Source organism: Larimichthys crocea, chromosome I, assembly GCF_000972845.2.
Source record: "Larimichthys crocea isolate SSNF chromosome I, L_crocea_2.0, whole genome shotgun sequence".
NCBI classification, from domain to species: Eukaryota; Metazoa; Chordata; class Actinopteri; family Sciaenidae; genus Larimichthys; species Larimichthys crocea.
In genome coordinates, this window is record NC_040011.1 from 43,334,024 (window position 1) to 43,349,961 (window position 15,938).

At 41.2% G+C, this 15,938-nt stretch overlaps 1 protein-coding gene across 3 annotated transcripts; it reads right to left on the minus strand.

The window, feature by feature from the left end:
• Window positions 1-600: 600 nt before the first annotated feature.
• smad5 (SMAD family member 5) lies at window positions 601-11,236 on the minus strand. 3 transcript variants are annotated; one of them, XM_027281446.1, is made up of 8 exons: window positions 10,979-11,236; window positions 10,444-10,573; window positions 5,913-6,855; window positions 4,200-4,499; window positions 3,095-3,202; window positions 2,161-2,382; window positions 1,816-2,072; window positions 601-1,718 (listed from the first exon to the last, which is right to left on the minus strand). In XM_027281446.1, the coding sequence occupies exons 3-8, from the start codon at window positions 6,313-6,315 to the stop codon at window positions 1,575-1,577; spliced, it is 1,434 nt and encodes a 477-aa protein (XP_027137247.1). In that variant the 5' UTR covers window positions 6,316-6,855; window positions 10,444-10,573; window positions 10,979-11,236; the 3' UTR covers window positions 601-1,574. The 3 variants fall into 3 exon arrangements, with proteins under 3 accessions (XP_027137247.1, XP_027137251.1, XP_027137242.1); XM_027281450.1 differs by lacking the exon at window positions 10,979-11,236 and having other exon boundaries at window positions 5,913-6,759; window positions 10,444-10,641; XM_027281441.1 differs by lacking the exon at window positions 10,979-11,236 and having other exon boundaries at window positions 10,444-10,641.
• Between the last annotated feature and the right edge of the window lie 4,702 nt (window positions 11,237-15,938).

Genomic DNA, 15,938 nt, shown 5'->3' on the forward strand with positions numbered 1-15,938 from the left:
CCAACTATTTTTTATAAACAATTAATTGTTTGTAATTTTTCAAGCCAATGGAGAGTCTTTTGGATTTTTCTTTTATAGACTTTACAAGTAATGAATTCATGGAAATCAGCATTGATGTACTTGTATCCTTTTAGGTCAACATACATTTGTAAGTTCTGCAACAAAAGTTAGTAAGTCAACATTGAGTTTCGAATATTTTACCACACACACACACGTGATTCTCAGATCAAGAATAAATCTTGTCACTCCAGTGACTAAATAGGAAATAACTATCAATGTTTATTAATCAACATACTTGTATTTACAGATGCCTGTAATGCCTGACGGCCTTGTCTCGTCTGCTGGGGAGGGAGAGACAGGAAAAGACTCAACAAGCTGGTCAAGAGGACCGCACTGTCCTGGTCTGCCCTGTAGAGAAAGCGGGGGAGTTCGCAAAGCTGACATCCATCATGAACAACTCCTCTCCACCTCCTGCACGACGCTCCATGAGAGCCCCTTCAAGAAATTAACATCCAACTGCAGCTATTCAAACTAAATTCATCATGAGTTTGTCATTAACAGCTCGATGTATATCACAACAGACGCAGACGACATGAACGATCATTGTTACCGAATAACCTGTTTATTTCATTGAGCTAATGAAGTCAATTACCTAACATAATGCCTTGGTACCCACGCCAAAAATTTAATACGCCTCCACAAAATCCATGAGTGCACAATATTGTTAATACAGTGAGTATGGAAAATACAGTCACTCTTACTTGAACTTGAGAGTACAAACAAGAATCAATAATGATGTCCATTGTCTGATTATATCATAAATGACTACCTCTATTGCAATAGATGTAACATTCACAATGTTGTTAGCTTATGGTATGTTATTCTTGTTCAGTGATTGATCTCCCATATCAAAAACTATCAGGTTGGCATACGTAACCTTCTCGCAAAGGCAGTAGCTCAGTGTTCATTTCTAGCAGTAGAGACTATAAAAAAAAAAAGAAAGCATTTCTTATATCAGAGCCTAATGGTAAACATGATCGTGTCTATATCTTGTTGTAAATATCTGACTTTGAGACGACAAATGTAAGAAAAGTGTTCAGTAAAATTTCAATTCGTCTTTTGGACATAAGGCAGAGTAGTGAGACTGTTCTGCTTCATTAAAAACTACATACAGAGAAATAAAAACCATTTGAGAAAACAATAAAACTTGATGCAAAAAAAAAAAATTAACATTTGACAGACACAAGCTTGACAATGGAGCCCTCGATTCTTGCAGGTGTGGTAGCATTGTCAAGCGGTAGTGTGTCCACGCCACTTGGGCATTCCTCGTTCCTCTCTTTCTCTCTCCAGGTATTTGCTTGTAATGTTACTCTGTTTCAACAATTCTGGCTGCTGCTGCTGCTGTTGTTGCTGAATTTCCAGCCAGAGTTCAACGTCCCTTCCCAAAGTTAAGTGTAAACAGTTCAGCCATTAAGACCACCTTAAATTATAAATCACTGAGGGGAGAAAGGTAAAATGTAAAAAAAACAAAAAAAGAAGTAGAAAGGATCTCCCAAGCTCCCACAAGTCCATCATTAGGACACAGAGGAGATTGGGTTGAGAGGTGAACCCATCTGTGTTAGCACCTTGTCCAGCCACTGGAGTGGCCCGTGCAGATGCACCTCGATCCAGCAGGGGGTGCTGGTGACGTCCTGTCGGTGGTACTCGGCTCCCCAGCCCTGTGAGGAGGAGAACAGATGAAACAATGATGCTTGTGTTAACAAAAAAAGAGAGTCTGAGAGATGTGTGACTGCACCCTGTTTGTGAAGGCCTCACCTTGACGAAGCTCATCCGAATGGTACACATCTTAGTGAGCTCATAGACGGCCTCGAAGCCGTGGTTGACTGACTGGGCCAGAAGCTGAGCAAACTCCTGGTTGTTGAAGATCTTGAGGCTACATCCACTGGGGATCTTGCAGACAGTGGTGGGGTGGAAGCCGTGGTGGTAATTACAGTTACGGCTCTGGACAAAAATGCTGGTGTCGCTGAGGCACTCGGCGTACACCTCCCCTCCCACATAGTACAGGTGCACTCCTGGTTAACAGAGACAGACAGACTGATGGTGACGGGTCTGGACGTGAGAACAGAAACGTACACCTCGCTGTGTGACGGCTAGTCGTACCTTTGCCGATGTGTCTGCGGGTGTTCTCGATTGTCGAGTTGCGGTTGACGTTGGACAGCAGTCCAAGGCAGAAGCGGTTCTTGTTGTTTGAGGGGTCGGTGAAGCCGTCCACCAGCACGCTGGTTGACGAGGCGTGGTAAGCCTCACCTACGCGATTGTTGAGCTCATAGTAGACGATAGAGCACCAGTGACTCGGCTCCTCGTACTCCACTGGCTGCACATCTGGGAAATTGCACAATAAAAACCGGTGAGTCATAAACCTATGATTCCAGAAGGCAAGACAAACTGATTAAAGATGTATTAACAAAAAAAATAAAACCACACATTATATTACATCAACACTGAGACTCTTTCAAAATAAAACACCTACATCACTCAGTTCATGACTTTCCATAAAATGGATTTATTAAAATCAGAGTGAATCATGGATATGGGATTTTATGTAGAACTGCCAAATGGGTCATTTTTACCCCCCACAGAAATCAACAGTTGTCTTTTGATAAGCACGCCGTCGCATCACGAGTTACAGCTCGTTATATTTGATTGGATAGATGGACTTTGGAAATATAAATCAGAGCAGAAGAGGAACGAACGCCCAAGAAGTTCTGACGATGATTCAGATTTATTAATTATATTATTAGATTACTAAATCCCTAAACTGTGTAAACACTGCACAAGATTTGCAGTTTGTATAGTTTGACCTTTTGCAGTCTTAATGTAGGTAAAAATACAACAAATATTGGATCAGGCTTGGCAAATATTTTATATAAATCATCATCATCATCATCATCTATGCATCATCAACGGTTAATGACGTTCAGTTGCATGAACAAATGTGTGGAGGCAGACTGTAAACTGCCGCGCAGCATCTTAGACCTTCAGACTGGACTTGCTTGGTTGGTGTGTCTCCGTGTAACTGTGTGTAACTCCTCACCTCCTCTGGCCATGTTCGGCGGCACCAGGCTGCTGCTTGTTTCCATGGACTGGCTCTCCTGGCCCAGCTGCTCATCAGGAGGCATGTAGGCTGGGGGTGGGGTGTCAGCTGAGACATTTAGAGAGCAGTTAGTGAGGATGAGACCAGTTGTTGCTGCTGGCAAATAGTCACACACAAAAACACACTCATACACACACACACTCACGTCTCCCTGGACTTCAACAATCATCACAGGATCTGTACCCCGGAAATGGTGTCAGATTTCACATATCCCTCACTTGCTAAGCCACATGCTAACCCATTCCCGACAGAGATGCAACATGAGCTTTCCGAGCTCGTGCTGAGGCACACACAAAAAAAAAAAAACAATGCAGAAAACCTCCACTGATGATGCTCGTGAGTATCGGCGTCGTTGACCAGGGCTGTTCAGCACAAATAAACTCAAATCCTAAATTGCCATTGTGAACTTTTTTTTCTGCCTGACTGCCTGCAGCCACCGGATGTGTGCTGTCTATTATGTCCAGCAGATCTGGGCATGGAGCAGTCAGCAGCAGCAGCATGTGCACTCAAACACCCAAACAGTCACAGTTATTTCTCTGACACAGGACAGAAAACAATGTGCCAGCTGAGTGATATTTCTTGGTGTTGGGTGTATCTGTTCTGTCTCTAGTCAGTAACAATGAGACTGAAAGGCTGCCTGGTTCACAGAGTTATTGCCACGACAGCAGCCAGCAGCTCTGGCTCTGGTGGACACGGCTTAGCTGGCATTTCCTTTGTTCTCATTTGGGGGTGTAGCTTGATTTGGCTGAATATAATAACTTGACCTGGTTAGAGCGTAGTGGGTTTAAACTATCTGTAGGAATTAACACGAAGCCAAGTCAAGTCCCTAGATTTTGTGTTTTGTAAATGATATTAAACTGGATTTACCTGAAAAACACTGACTACATTTTTCTTTCCATTACGCAACTTAAAAAACAAAAATCACCAGAGAATACTGTTTATTGACAGCTAGCCTGCTGTTGGCTACATGACAGCGACAATCCACAACAACACAATAGTTTGGCATCGCGCCCAGGGCCAGCGAACACAAGTTTGTTTGTCGTACCTGGGAGCTGGAATGGACTGGAGGGCCCCGAGCTGGCAGGAGAGTTTGGATAAGTACCACTGCTGGCTGGAGAAGGAGGATACGGCGAGTTGGGCGAGATGGGGAAAGAACCGCTGCTGCCCCCTCCTCCGCCGCCGCCGCCATTGGTGCCACCTCCGCTGTGCGGCTGCTGGAAGGACTCTGGAAAGGTGGCGTTCAGGGGCATGTGCGGCTCGTTGTGGGTGAGGTTGCGGAACTGTACCAGCAAGCTGTGCTGAGGGTTGAACTCACTGTGCCGCGGTACCAGGACAGGAGGGAGCACTGGATGGTGGGACGAAGGAGGACACAGTCAGAAGAAAGTTAAACAAAACTGCACATTATTATACAATAACAACTTAAATACTTAAACAATTATCAAATAGGTCAATTTCCTGTTGATCTACTGGTGGTTAATGTTTCCGAGACAAATCATTGTACGTCTGTCGATATGAATTAATTATTTTTCTAGCATTTCTCTAAACAAATGACGTTCTTGACAACAATATGATAGCAGAGACGTCATTTTCAGATTATGTACGTATGATATATTCCTACTTTCTTTCAAATGTAATCAATACACAGCCGATAGGTTATATATCTTCAACTTGTGTTTGGAAACAGTTCAACATAAAATACAACAACACCAACAATCCTTTCGACCTTGGTGAAGATAGAACCACAGAGGTCATCTGTGGTTATTTCCATGTTTGACTTTGTCAGAAAGGAGGGAGTGTGTTTCTCCAGCCTTGATTTTCATCCTCCTACTTCACTGTAAACGTCACGGCTCCAAGGCCCGGCGAGCTTTGCTTTAAATTATATGCCGCGACCACGTGTGCATGTGATCTATATCCTTGAACCGGTCGATACACAGCTGGCAATCCTAAACCGGCCGAGTGTCAGAGAGGCTGTCCTCACAGGGTCATTTGTGTGTGTGTGTGTGTGTGAGAGACGGACAGACGGACGGACAGAGGAGGTAGTGATGAGAAAGTGCTGGGAGTTTAGTCTGAGTGGTTTATGCATTTAGTAAGGCACTCTCTGATGCCACACCCCATCTGGAGTGCCTGAGGCATATAATCTAATAAGACTCCAAAAGAGCTAGTGATATTGATTTTCTGTGAAATGGAGGGAGTGGGTGGAGCAGCCCCGTGTGATGACAGCCTCCTGACCTTTGTGGATTTGTTTACCAGCTCCACGGTTTGCACAGACCTCGAGCTAAGGAACGTGTACAGATGCAAACCAGGGGCGAGATTTTAAGTCATTTCTAAATCCAAATAATTGAAATTATTATTGAGTACTCGTGAAGAACAAAAAAAATAAATAAATCTAATGTAAGATTCAGGTCTGAAATGAACACCCAAGAGAAGATGGAGGTGGGTTAAGATTAGCCGACCACACATTAGTCTAACAGTTCATTTAGTTTCTATACGGATATCGAACGCTTTAATATCAGTGTAATTTGTCCAACAACAGAAACACAAACAGTTTGAATGCAAAGATGGAGTGATGTGCGACAAACAGAAGAGTGTGAATAAATACTGACATGCACACTGATCTAGCTGTTAAAAATCTGGAGATTTTACCTTAAATATCACTTGTTTAGTTATTTAAGAGTGTGTGTCACACGTTAACCTTCCCGTATGAGAAGAAAATAACCACAAGTCAAGAGTCTCTTTGACTCTTTTCCTGAGTACCTACCAGGACTCTCTACTCGCTTGTAGTGATATGGGTTGATGCAGACCTCCTTCTGTTTGGAGCCAAATGGGTACTCGCACACCTCCAGGGGCTTGAGCTCATGATGGGACTGGAGGTCTGGCCAGCGCCACACTCTGCAGTAGATTACGTGAGGCAGACCTTTCCTGTGGGAAACCTGTAGCCGGCCGTCCAGTGATCTTGGAATCGTAACACACTTGCTGGGCTGTCCAGGGCAGCTCAGCGCTTTCTCCAAGTCCTCCATGGCGCCTTTCTTCTTCTTCAGCTTTTTCACCAGCGCATCCACCGCCTTTTCCGCCCATTTCTCCTCCTCGTCTCCCTGCTTCCAGCCGAGCAGGCGCTTGACCGCCGGGCTTGTGAAAGAGAAGAGGCTGGACATGGAGGTCATGCTGGTAGTTGTAATGTGGGGTGAAAAAAAAAAGGGAGGACTTCTATGATGATGGCAGGTCACTCCAGAGGGGCTATGAGGATCTACAAGCCCCCAGGCAATGATCTCCAACGAGCGTTAGTACCCTAAGACGGTGTGTGAATGGGTGGTCAACAGGAGAAACCACTTGAGTGTGTGAATGTGAGTGTGTGTGAGAGGCTAGGACTGAAAAGGGGTGGGGAGAGGAGGCTTTAGCCTTGTCTGACCAAGGACAGGAAGCAGGGAAGGGGAGTCAGCAAGCAGGACGCAGCTGCTGCTGCTCAGGAAGGGCCCTGCAGCAAGCTGTCCGGACTTGGGTCACCACCACTGATGAAGGGGTGGGTGGGTGTAGGCTGCAGGAGCTGGGATCAGGACCTCTGTCGAACTGACACGCTGCAGCAGGTCCCACCGGTGCGAGTTGACAGGCTAAGAAAAAAAAAAAAAAAGGATGTGACTACTTCTCAACTTCCAGCATCGACTTGTCCAACAGCTTTACAGTCAACGCTCAGCTCCACCAGCGTTCTGCCAACAGAGAAAAGAGAGCAAAGCCACGTAAAGATCAACACCTGTGAATAATATCACTATGAATGAATCAAGCCTCACTCAGCAAGATGATCAAAAAGCCTTTTGTCACCTTTTTTTTTTTTAATCTGACACATCATTTCCATAAAGTGACTCTGTCTAGCTGAAGTTTGACGCAATTATCTGATAGGCGCTCTGTGTACAACTCACAGACAGTAATGCATATAAAAAAAACAAACAAACGGCTCCATCAGCATGTAAAGTAGGCCAGTGGGACGACCAGGCAGCATCTAAAATGATAACAGTAGTATGCAGAAAGTGAATTAAAGTGAAGTAATGAGTAAAAAATCTCTTTATAATGCCATAATGAATCCATAGATTCGGTCAGCAGAGTTGGGTATGATGGTTATTTTAAAATGTGTGTTCAAAGCTTAATGTGTCGGCTCCCTTCCTTTGTTTGAGCATGTGCAGCGGCACAAGGAAAAAGCACAGACAGAAAAATAAAATAACTACTGTACGTTTAGATAAAATGTATAAATAATACTTTAAGAAGCTCTGATTTAATACTTTGATATTGTATTTATGATAGAACGTCATTTTTGTATTGCACAATCGAGCCACAGAAAATGTAATACTGAATTACCGCCTTAAAAATTAATGTAGGATCATAATGTCGCCAATGATTTGTGTGAACCCACTAACAACTGTTTCCACCTACTAATGTAGAGAGACCGAGTGTGTCAGCGCGTCTTCCTATATGAAATAAACCATGCAGTGATACATAACACTTCATGCAGACAGTCAGACACATGTAGCCTGCAGCAGCAGCAGCTGTTTGGGGGCTTGTGAGACCGGCCTTAGTCAAAAAGGATGTGACCACAAAGAGCTGTTTCCTCCCTCATCCCATCTCTGCCCCGATCCCTCCCTTCCAGCGCACAGCTGTCCAACAGCACAGCACACACTTCCACTACTCATTGTTCTGCACGGACATGAAAGCGGAGGGAAACCTCCTAAAGTCCAACATGCAGGCATACACAAAAATCATCAGCCTGTAAATGTTCTCCAGAATTTCTCCGCCATACACATGCAGCTGTTTCCACACACCCCGATCAGTCAGAGATCTGATGCAGCGAGGCCTCTTTTTTAGACCGGATCAGCGGTGATTCATCGGGCTCATTGTAGAGTGTGGGGTGAGCCATGACGGGTGACAGATTTCAACATAAGGACGTGTCTGATCTTCCTGAAACAAGTAGAAACTAACATGTAGATATAAACTTGGCCCAAAAAGAACTGCAAAGGCTGATTTGCATGTGACTGAGTAACCCTTCAACTAAAGCTGATCCCTCTTACAAATTGATAACAGTTCACACCAACAGCTCTTTGTGTTTTCACCATCAAAGGCTGGAAAAATCAAATCAGTCTCGACCAAACACACAGTTCACAGTCACATTTTAACTGGAGCTGTGAACACGGATTGTGGAGAAAACTCACTTCTTACATCCTGAGGATACAGTGATCTAAATGTACTACAACACAGTATGACCCACATGTTTTAAAGCAGCTCTAATAACTGTCCAAAGTCACAGATTGTACAATCGCAACAATGCTATGTATATCTAAGAAAAGAGGCTATTATCTATTATCTATATTTCAAAAGAAGAAGGGAAAAAAACATGTTTAATGCTTATGGCACGAGATATGTCCAAAAGAAAAGAACATACCAGGAGACTGTTTTGAAAATTCATACTGAGGCGAATGGGGGTGGTAAACAACTAAACTCATCCGAACTCTGATCAATCTTCTTTATGTTGATAAATGCAGCCTTAATAATTGTCCGAATTCACAGATTGTACATCACCACCTTACTATTTATGTCTAGGCTATTTCAAAAGGAAGAGGAATATATATTTTTAATGTTTATGGCACAAATATTACCAAAAAGAAAACACCAAACTAGAAGTCACTGAATAAGAATACTCATCTGAAGCCGAGTAAACTCAAGGTGGTAAACAACAAAATTCACCTGAAATCTGTGATAAATTTGCAGCCTTAATAATAACAGTCCAAATTCATAGATTGGACAATAAGAAAAAGGCTATTTCAAAAAAGGAAGAAAAACTGAAGGTGGTAAACAACTAAACTCATCCGAACTCTCTGATAAATCTACTTTATGTTGATAAATGGAGCCTTCATAACTGATTGTACATCATAACCTTACCATTTATATGTCTAGGGTATTTCAAAAGGAAGAAAAATACATATTTTTTAAATGTTTATGGCACAAATATTACCAAAAAGAAAGTCATTGAATAAGAATATTCATCTGAAGCCGAGTAAACTGGAGGTGGTAAACAACAAAACTCACCTGAAATCTGTGATAAATGTACAGCCTTAATAATAGTCCAAATTCATAGATTGGACAATCACAGTCTTGCTTTTTATATCCAAGAAACTAAACTCATGTGAAATCTGATAGATTTGCAGCCTTAATAACATAAATTCATAGTGTACAATAAGAAAACAGGCTATTTAAAACAAAAAAAGGAAGAAAAACTGATATTTTTAATGTTTATGTCAAAAAGAAAACTGCTCATACTCCTCTGTAAGCCCAAACATCTCTACACAAACTGGAGGTGGTAAACAACTAAACTCATCCGAACTCCCTGATAAATCTACTTTATGTTGATAAATGCAGCCTTTATAACTGATTGTACATCATAACCTCACCATTTATATGTCTAGGGTGTTTCAAAAGGAAGAAAAACAGATATTTTTAATGTTTATGTCAAAAAGAAAACTGCTCATACTCCTCTGTAAGCCCAAACATCTCTACACAAACTGGAGGTGGTAAACAACTAAACTCATCGCCTTGGGGAGAAGAAGAAGAAGAAGAAGCTGTTGTAATGACCAAAACTCACTTTGTTTTTTTAAAAAAAAAAAGTGTGTTAAGTATGTGTAAACCGCTTGACAGGCATGAAGTCCAGGGCACAGACAGACAATATGGAAGAAGGACTCGGTGAGTAGTAACGTAAAGCACCCCCCTCCTCCTCCTTCCACACCCAGAGAAAGAGAGAGGAAAAGGGGATTCAGAAAGACGCATCTAACGTTACACAAATCCCCCTAACAGCCAGTAAAAATAGCTCTAATGGAGCCGTGCCACTGAAACACACACAGTCATAATATAATACATCATTCAAGTGTCGGCGGAGCTAATGCAAAGTAACCTCGAGAATCTGCTAACTAGCTGAGCTAACTTGTTTAGCTTTTTTTTAACCGTTGAGTCAAAACATAACAGCTGTTATTGTCTCGGATAAAGAGTTATTTCCTTTTTTCTTTTTTTTTTAACCAAACACGCCATCTTTTTTCACCTCCAGCCAAAGTTACTTCACCCTTCCTCCATTCCAGAAACTTTTTGAACTGTGGCTAAGCTACGTTAGCCGCGTTAGCCCAGCCCTCCGGAGTGTGAGGCGAGCCTCTCTGCCCAACAAGCCCCGCACAGCCCAGCCTGATGTTAGCTCACCGGAGTTCACTTCTCTTACTCTTTTTAAATACAAAAAAGCAGGTGAATCAAATAAATAAGTCACGTACCTTCTAACAACGCACCCGAGCCATAGCCGTGTGTTTTCCCCGTAACGTTTAAGCGTCAGTTCGCACTTTTCTTAAAGATTTTCTCCACCGACTCTTCCCTCCGTCTCCCCCGTGCCATGTCCTCCAGAGCCTAGACACAAGTAGACTGGTGGTGAGGCGGAGTGCATATCACTCCGCTTCTTCTTTTTTTTTTTCCTCTCTCTCTCTCTTCTCTGACAAACTAGTGCCCACTTTTAGGCGCTGATGCGTATTTGAATAAAGCAAAAATAACACCACTATAACATAAAGCGTTTTATATTACATTAAAAAAAAAATAAAAAGCAGTACATTTAATTGCAATCTTTAAAAAAAAAAAAAACTCGCGTCAAAGAAAAAAAAGAAAACGTTGAACCCGGTGAATGAACTTTTCCCACTCCTGACAGTCACGGACACTTTATCAGCTCAAATATAACACGTAAAAAAGTTCAAACCGTTACCGGGATAACCGCCGTTAACGGACGTTTTTTTGATTCCTGATGGCAGTTGGAATTCTTACGGGGGTCGTGCTGCGGCTCTGGAACGTCTCACAAGTTGCTGGCTCCACTCAGTCTGGAGCGCTGCGGTCTGTTGTGTATTGTTGTCCTTTTGTAGTCACTTGTTCGAAGATTCACTAGTCCTCCACCCCCCTCTCCGTGTTGTTAATCCGTTTAACTCTAATTAAACAAGCTAATAATTACTTATCTTTTTTTCTTCCCCCGTGTACGAACCGCCAACTCTCCCGGTACTCGGTAACGTTAGGAGTGCGGATTCTTCATTCAGATTCCCCCGAATCAAAACGCAGTGTCCGTGTCCAACCACTAGTTTGCAACATACATCAAGTTTTGTCCTGTTAAAGGTCCAGTGTGTAAGACAATTAATATGTTTTCATTAGTGTATAAGAAGAGTATTAGATTAGATTATACTGCACTATCTGTACCATTTGTAAATTTTGCACTACTTGTACATAACAACACTGTATATACTGTAACAATTCATACATCACATATATATACATTAATACTCTGCATATACTCACTTCAGTCCAAATTCATAGATTGGACAATAAGAAAAAGGCTATTTCAAAAAAGGAAGAAAAACTGAAGGTGGTAAACAACTAAACTCATCCGAACTCTCTGATAAATCTACTTTATGTTGATAAATGCAGCCTTTATATCTGATTGTACATCATAACCCTACCATTTATATGTCTAGGCTATTTCAAAAGGAAGAAAAAAATTCATACATCACATATATATACATTAATACTCTGCATATACTCACTTCATATTCTACTGCTTGTTTGCACTTCTGGTTAGGTGCTAAATGCATTTCGTTACCCTGTACTTGTACGTGTGTAATGACAATAAAGTTGAATCTAATCTAATCTAATCTACTTTATTCATCCCACCACGGGGAAATGTACTTGTTACAGCAGCAGAGAAAAGTGTAGCATACACTACAGAATTAGAAGAAAAAAAAAGTAGAAAAGGCCAAAACAAAAAACACAATTAAACAGACAGAAATATCTATAACCTACATAATAACATGAAAAACAGTCAACCTTCAAAACAGACAAGTACTGAGGATAAAAGTGGCATGATATATAAAAAGAGTATTGTAATGTAAAGTTACCATAGTGTAAGAAATATTGCAAAGGAAAAGTGACCATGGTACAAATAATAAATATTATTGCAAGAGTAGTGACCATAATATAAATAATATTACAAAAGTAAGTGACCATGATATAAATAATAACTGCAAGGTATAAATGAAATAAAATGGAGAAATTGCAATGAGACAGGAGACTACAACATGACATATATGATACATGATATATATATATATCAGAATCAGAAAAATAATTTTTGTTACAATACTCCAGTATACAAACAAACAAAATAACATAGTAAACAGTACCATCTATTAAAAACTATATATATATATATATTTTATATATATATATTATTATATATATATATATATATATATATATATATTATATATATATATATTAAAGGTATATAAAAGATAAAATTTACAATTAAATAATGTGCAACAACTTCAAAAAGTGATTGACTATGTTTGTGTCAGATTACAGAAGGTGTGAAGATGATGGTGTGTATGGTGCTGCAGACAGATTTGCAGGTTTGCAGAGGGAGGGATGTACAGGATCAACGATGATGACATGCAGGATCTCTCTCAGCAAATAGTATGGTCGGAGTCCAACGGCTAGCAGGTAAACATCCGGGCTACAGAGCTGTTCTTTGGTTGTGATGTGACCGGGATTACACCATCTGCTATTAACTAGAACGGCAACCCCCTCGCCTTTCCGTTTACCGCTCCCGGTACAATCCCAGTCGGCCCCGGACAGTGTGTAAGCCATCGACGGAGATGTCCTGGTCTGTAATGTCCCTGTGCAGTCGTGGTTGGGAAATGAAGCCAATACAGAAGTGCTAAAAACTGTAATTCCTCGAGCAGCCACTTGAGCCTGGTTGCAGAAGTGTGTCAATACCCATTAGCCCCAATATTGAAATGCCCAACTTCACAGCAGAAATAAACATGTTTACAGCCTAGTACAAAAAACAGTTTTGGTCTCTATAGCTACTTTTCCCATTCATGACAACTGTATTGAGGATGGATTTCTATTTAACTCACCTGTTCCAATTATATCAATGCTTAAAGTTATGCAAAATTAACAGTGTAGTCACTTTGATTGACAGGTTTGGCCCGCCTTAGGTCCACCAATGATCCACGTGGCAGCACAGCATATTTTCAGTTGTCCATTCCTTATACTGTCACTGGTCCTCTTCCAAAGAGTCTGCCATTTTTCTACAGTAGCCCAAACCAAACACTAATCTAGATATGACCTTTTGCTCTTTATGTGAATTTCGCAGCCAGAGTTTCTCCTACATGCTTTGAAAGAGAGGGTGAGGCGTGGGTAGTAATCTGCAACTTCACTGCTAGGTGCCACTAAATCCTACACACTGGACCTTTAAAGTACATTACAACATCCCAGTTTTGTAGCACAACTCATTATATATTTTTTTGAAAGGCAGAGATTAGTGCTATCATACTATTGTGGTAGTGGGATGCATCCTACTAATTCCTTGTATGTGGCACGGTGGTAAGCATTGTCGCCTCACTGCAAGGAGGTTTCTGGTTTGAACTTTGGCTGGGGCCAAGCTTGCCTGTTCTCAGCGGGTCCTCTGGTTTCTTCTCACAGTCCAAAGACATGCACATAATTGGTGACGCTAAATTGCCTGTAGGTGTGAGTGTGAATGGTTGTTTGTCTCTCTTTGATTTTTCCAGGGTGTGTCCTGCCCCCAAACAACCCTGATGGGGATAAGCGGTTACAGAAAATGGATGGACGTATGGGTTCATGCAATTTAACAAACCTTTAAAGGCCTTTCCATGCTTTTCAACCTGTGCAGGAGGTGTACCTGAATATTCATCACACAGATAAACTGTATGTATGGCTGCACAAACTCAGCTAGTTTTACTGTCTACTGCATGGAGCATTGATGGAAAAAACTGACTTCTGATAGAGTTGCTCGTAATTCTGAAAGCAGAACATTGTGACCTTTACTAGGTCAACATGGATGACGTAGACTGAAGTCACCAGACTGTGTGTCAGAATGATTACAGCAGAACTACACAAGATGACTAAGGTACAAGTTTATTTCTGAAGCTGGAGTCAAAAGCAAAGTGCTAAATGTTATTGGAAATATTACACCCTGTTGTAAATAATGAGTCCTTCCATTGTGAATGTGTTTTATACTTTAGCTACAAGAACAAGATATCTGTGGGACAAGTTCTGCTGTAGCAGTGTGCTCTATTTTTAAATCTCCAGACTTTCCTTATAATCATTATAGTATTCCCTGGAAGTGGACAGAAATGCCGAGTTCAAATATAGCCAGTAGAAGAATTGATTTAGATGCTATCTTTATAACAACAGAAGAGGTTGTGACAACCCCAGTGCCATAGAGTTGCCGCAATGCAGCTCACAGTTTACACTGATCTGATTAAATATTCACACTGAACAGTGACGTAGTGACGGTGAGCCGATACTGGAAATCACACTCATATATTATTCTCATGTTGCCTAATGCAAAGTTTGTAGTACCGAAACCCGAAACCCCTCGTATCAAGTAGTCAAATATTTTCCTCATTTAAGTAGAAAAACTATCATTTCCACTGCAGCGTGTCTTGTAACAGAGAAGTATGCCATGACAAGGCAAATGTGCAAAGACAACTTTTATTCACAGAGAAGTCCACGCTGCAAACGGAGCACATGTCACGTTGTAAAGATGTTCAAGAAGAAGAAATCATGTTATGTCATGTGCACACTTTAGTTCCCTTCCAGTGGTGAAGGTCAGGGAACAGATGAGTGATTACAGTAGATACATTGTTTTCATCTAACAAAAGATCCTGTAGTAACTTCATGAAACAACTTAAAACACTTTTAAAAAGAGTAATAAACTACATCACAATGACGCATGACAAATGTATTTATCATAGGGAGTAATGTAGCTACTTGAGTCACACATTCCTTCCTCCCCTCCCCAAGTTGTTACATTATTACAGTCAGTCAGTATTATTACAGATTCGACAGCTCTTCTTAAAAAAATGATATGAATGAATTTAATTATCCAACAATTTGATAGGTCTCAACTTTGTTGAAGTTCCAGAGATCACCTGGTTTGATTGGCTAACAATCATCCCCTTTGATTTGTGTCATAATGGATGATAGAAGACGCACGTTATATAAGTTTAATGTAATTCAGTCATTCCTTGACTGTTCAACCACGGCGAAATGTATCACTTCATGTTCACAGAGGATTTTTTTTGCAGCACAGCTGGCACAGAGTGTTCAGAACAGCTAATGAGTAACACTTTCATGAACTGGCGAGAAGCTGAATCACCGTTGTATTTTAAACACAGAGCAGCGGAGGGGACTTTTCGAGAGTTTCGAAAGTTTCGAGAAATGTATTACAGATTATCAACAGCTCATTCCTGTGTCTTGTAGCAAACTGAGTCAGCCGGAGGAGGATTGTAGATGACCTTCATTTTAATTTCACCGTCATTTTAATGACGCCTGATGCTGGTTGTGTTTGAAATTGTTAAGATTTGCTGCATGGCCTGCGTGTTCTGGAAAACCTGATTTTATTTTAAAACCATCTGTCAATTTCATGAATCAACTCTTCGCATACTTTATGTGAACTGAGGCTACTTCCATTTATTCTTCTTGATTTACTCGAAAGCAACAAACAGGGTCGGATCTACTGGGGTGGCACCCTGAAAAAGCCACCCCCAGCCTTGCCAAACCCCGCTCTCGAATGTCCTAACTGCAAGTGAACGCAGCACGAGACACAAGCCTCCAAACAACCAAAACGGCAAATACCTTTCCCCCCAAAAAGAAAATTCAGTTACGCCTTTAGTTTGCCTTTAAAAAGATGAATACATTCAACATAACTTGA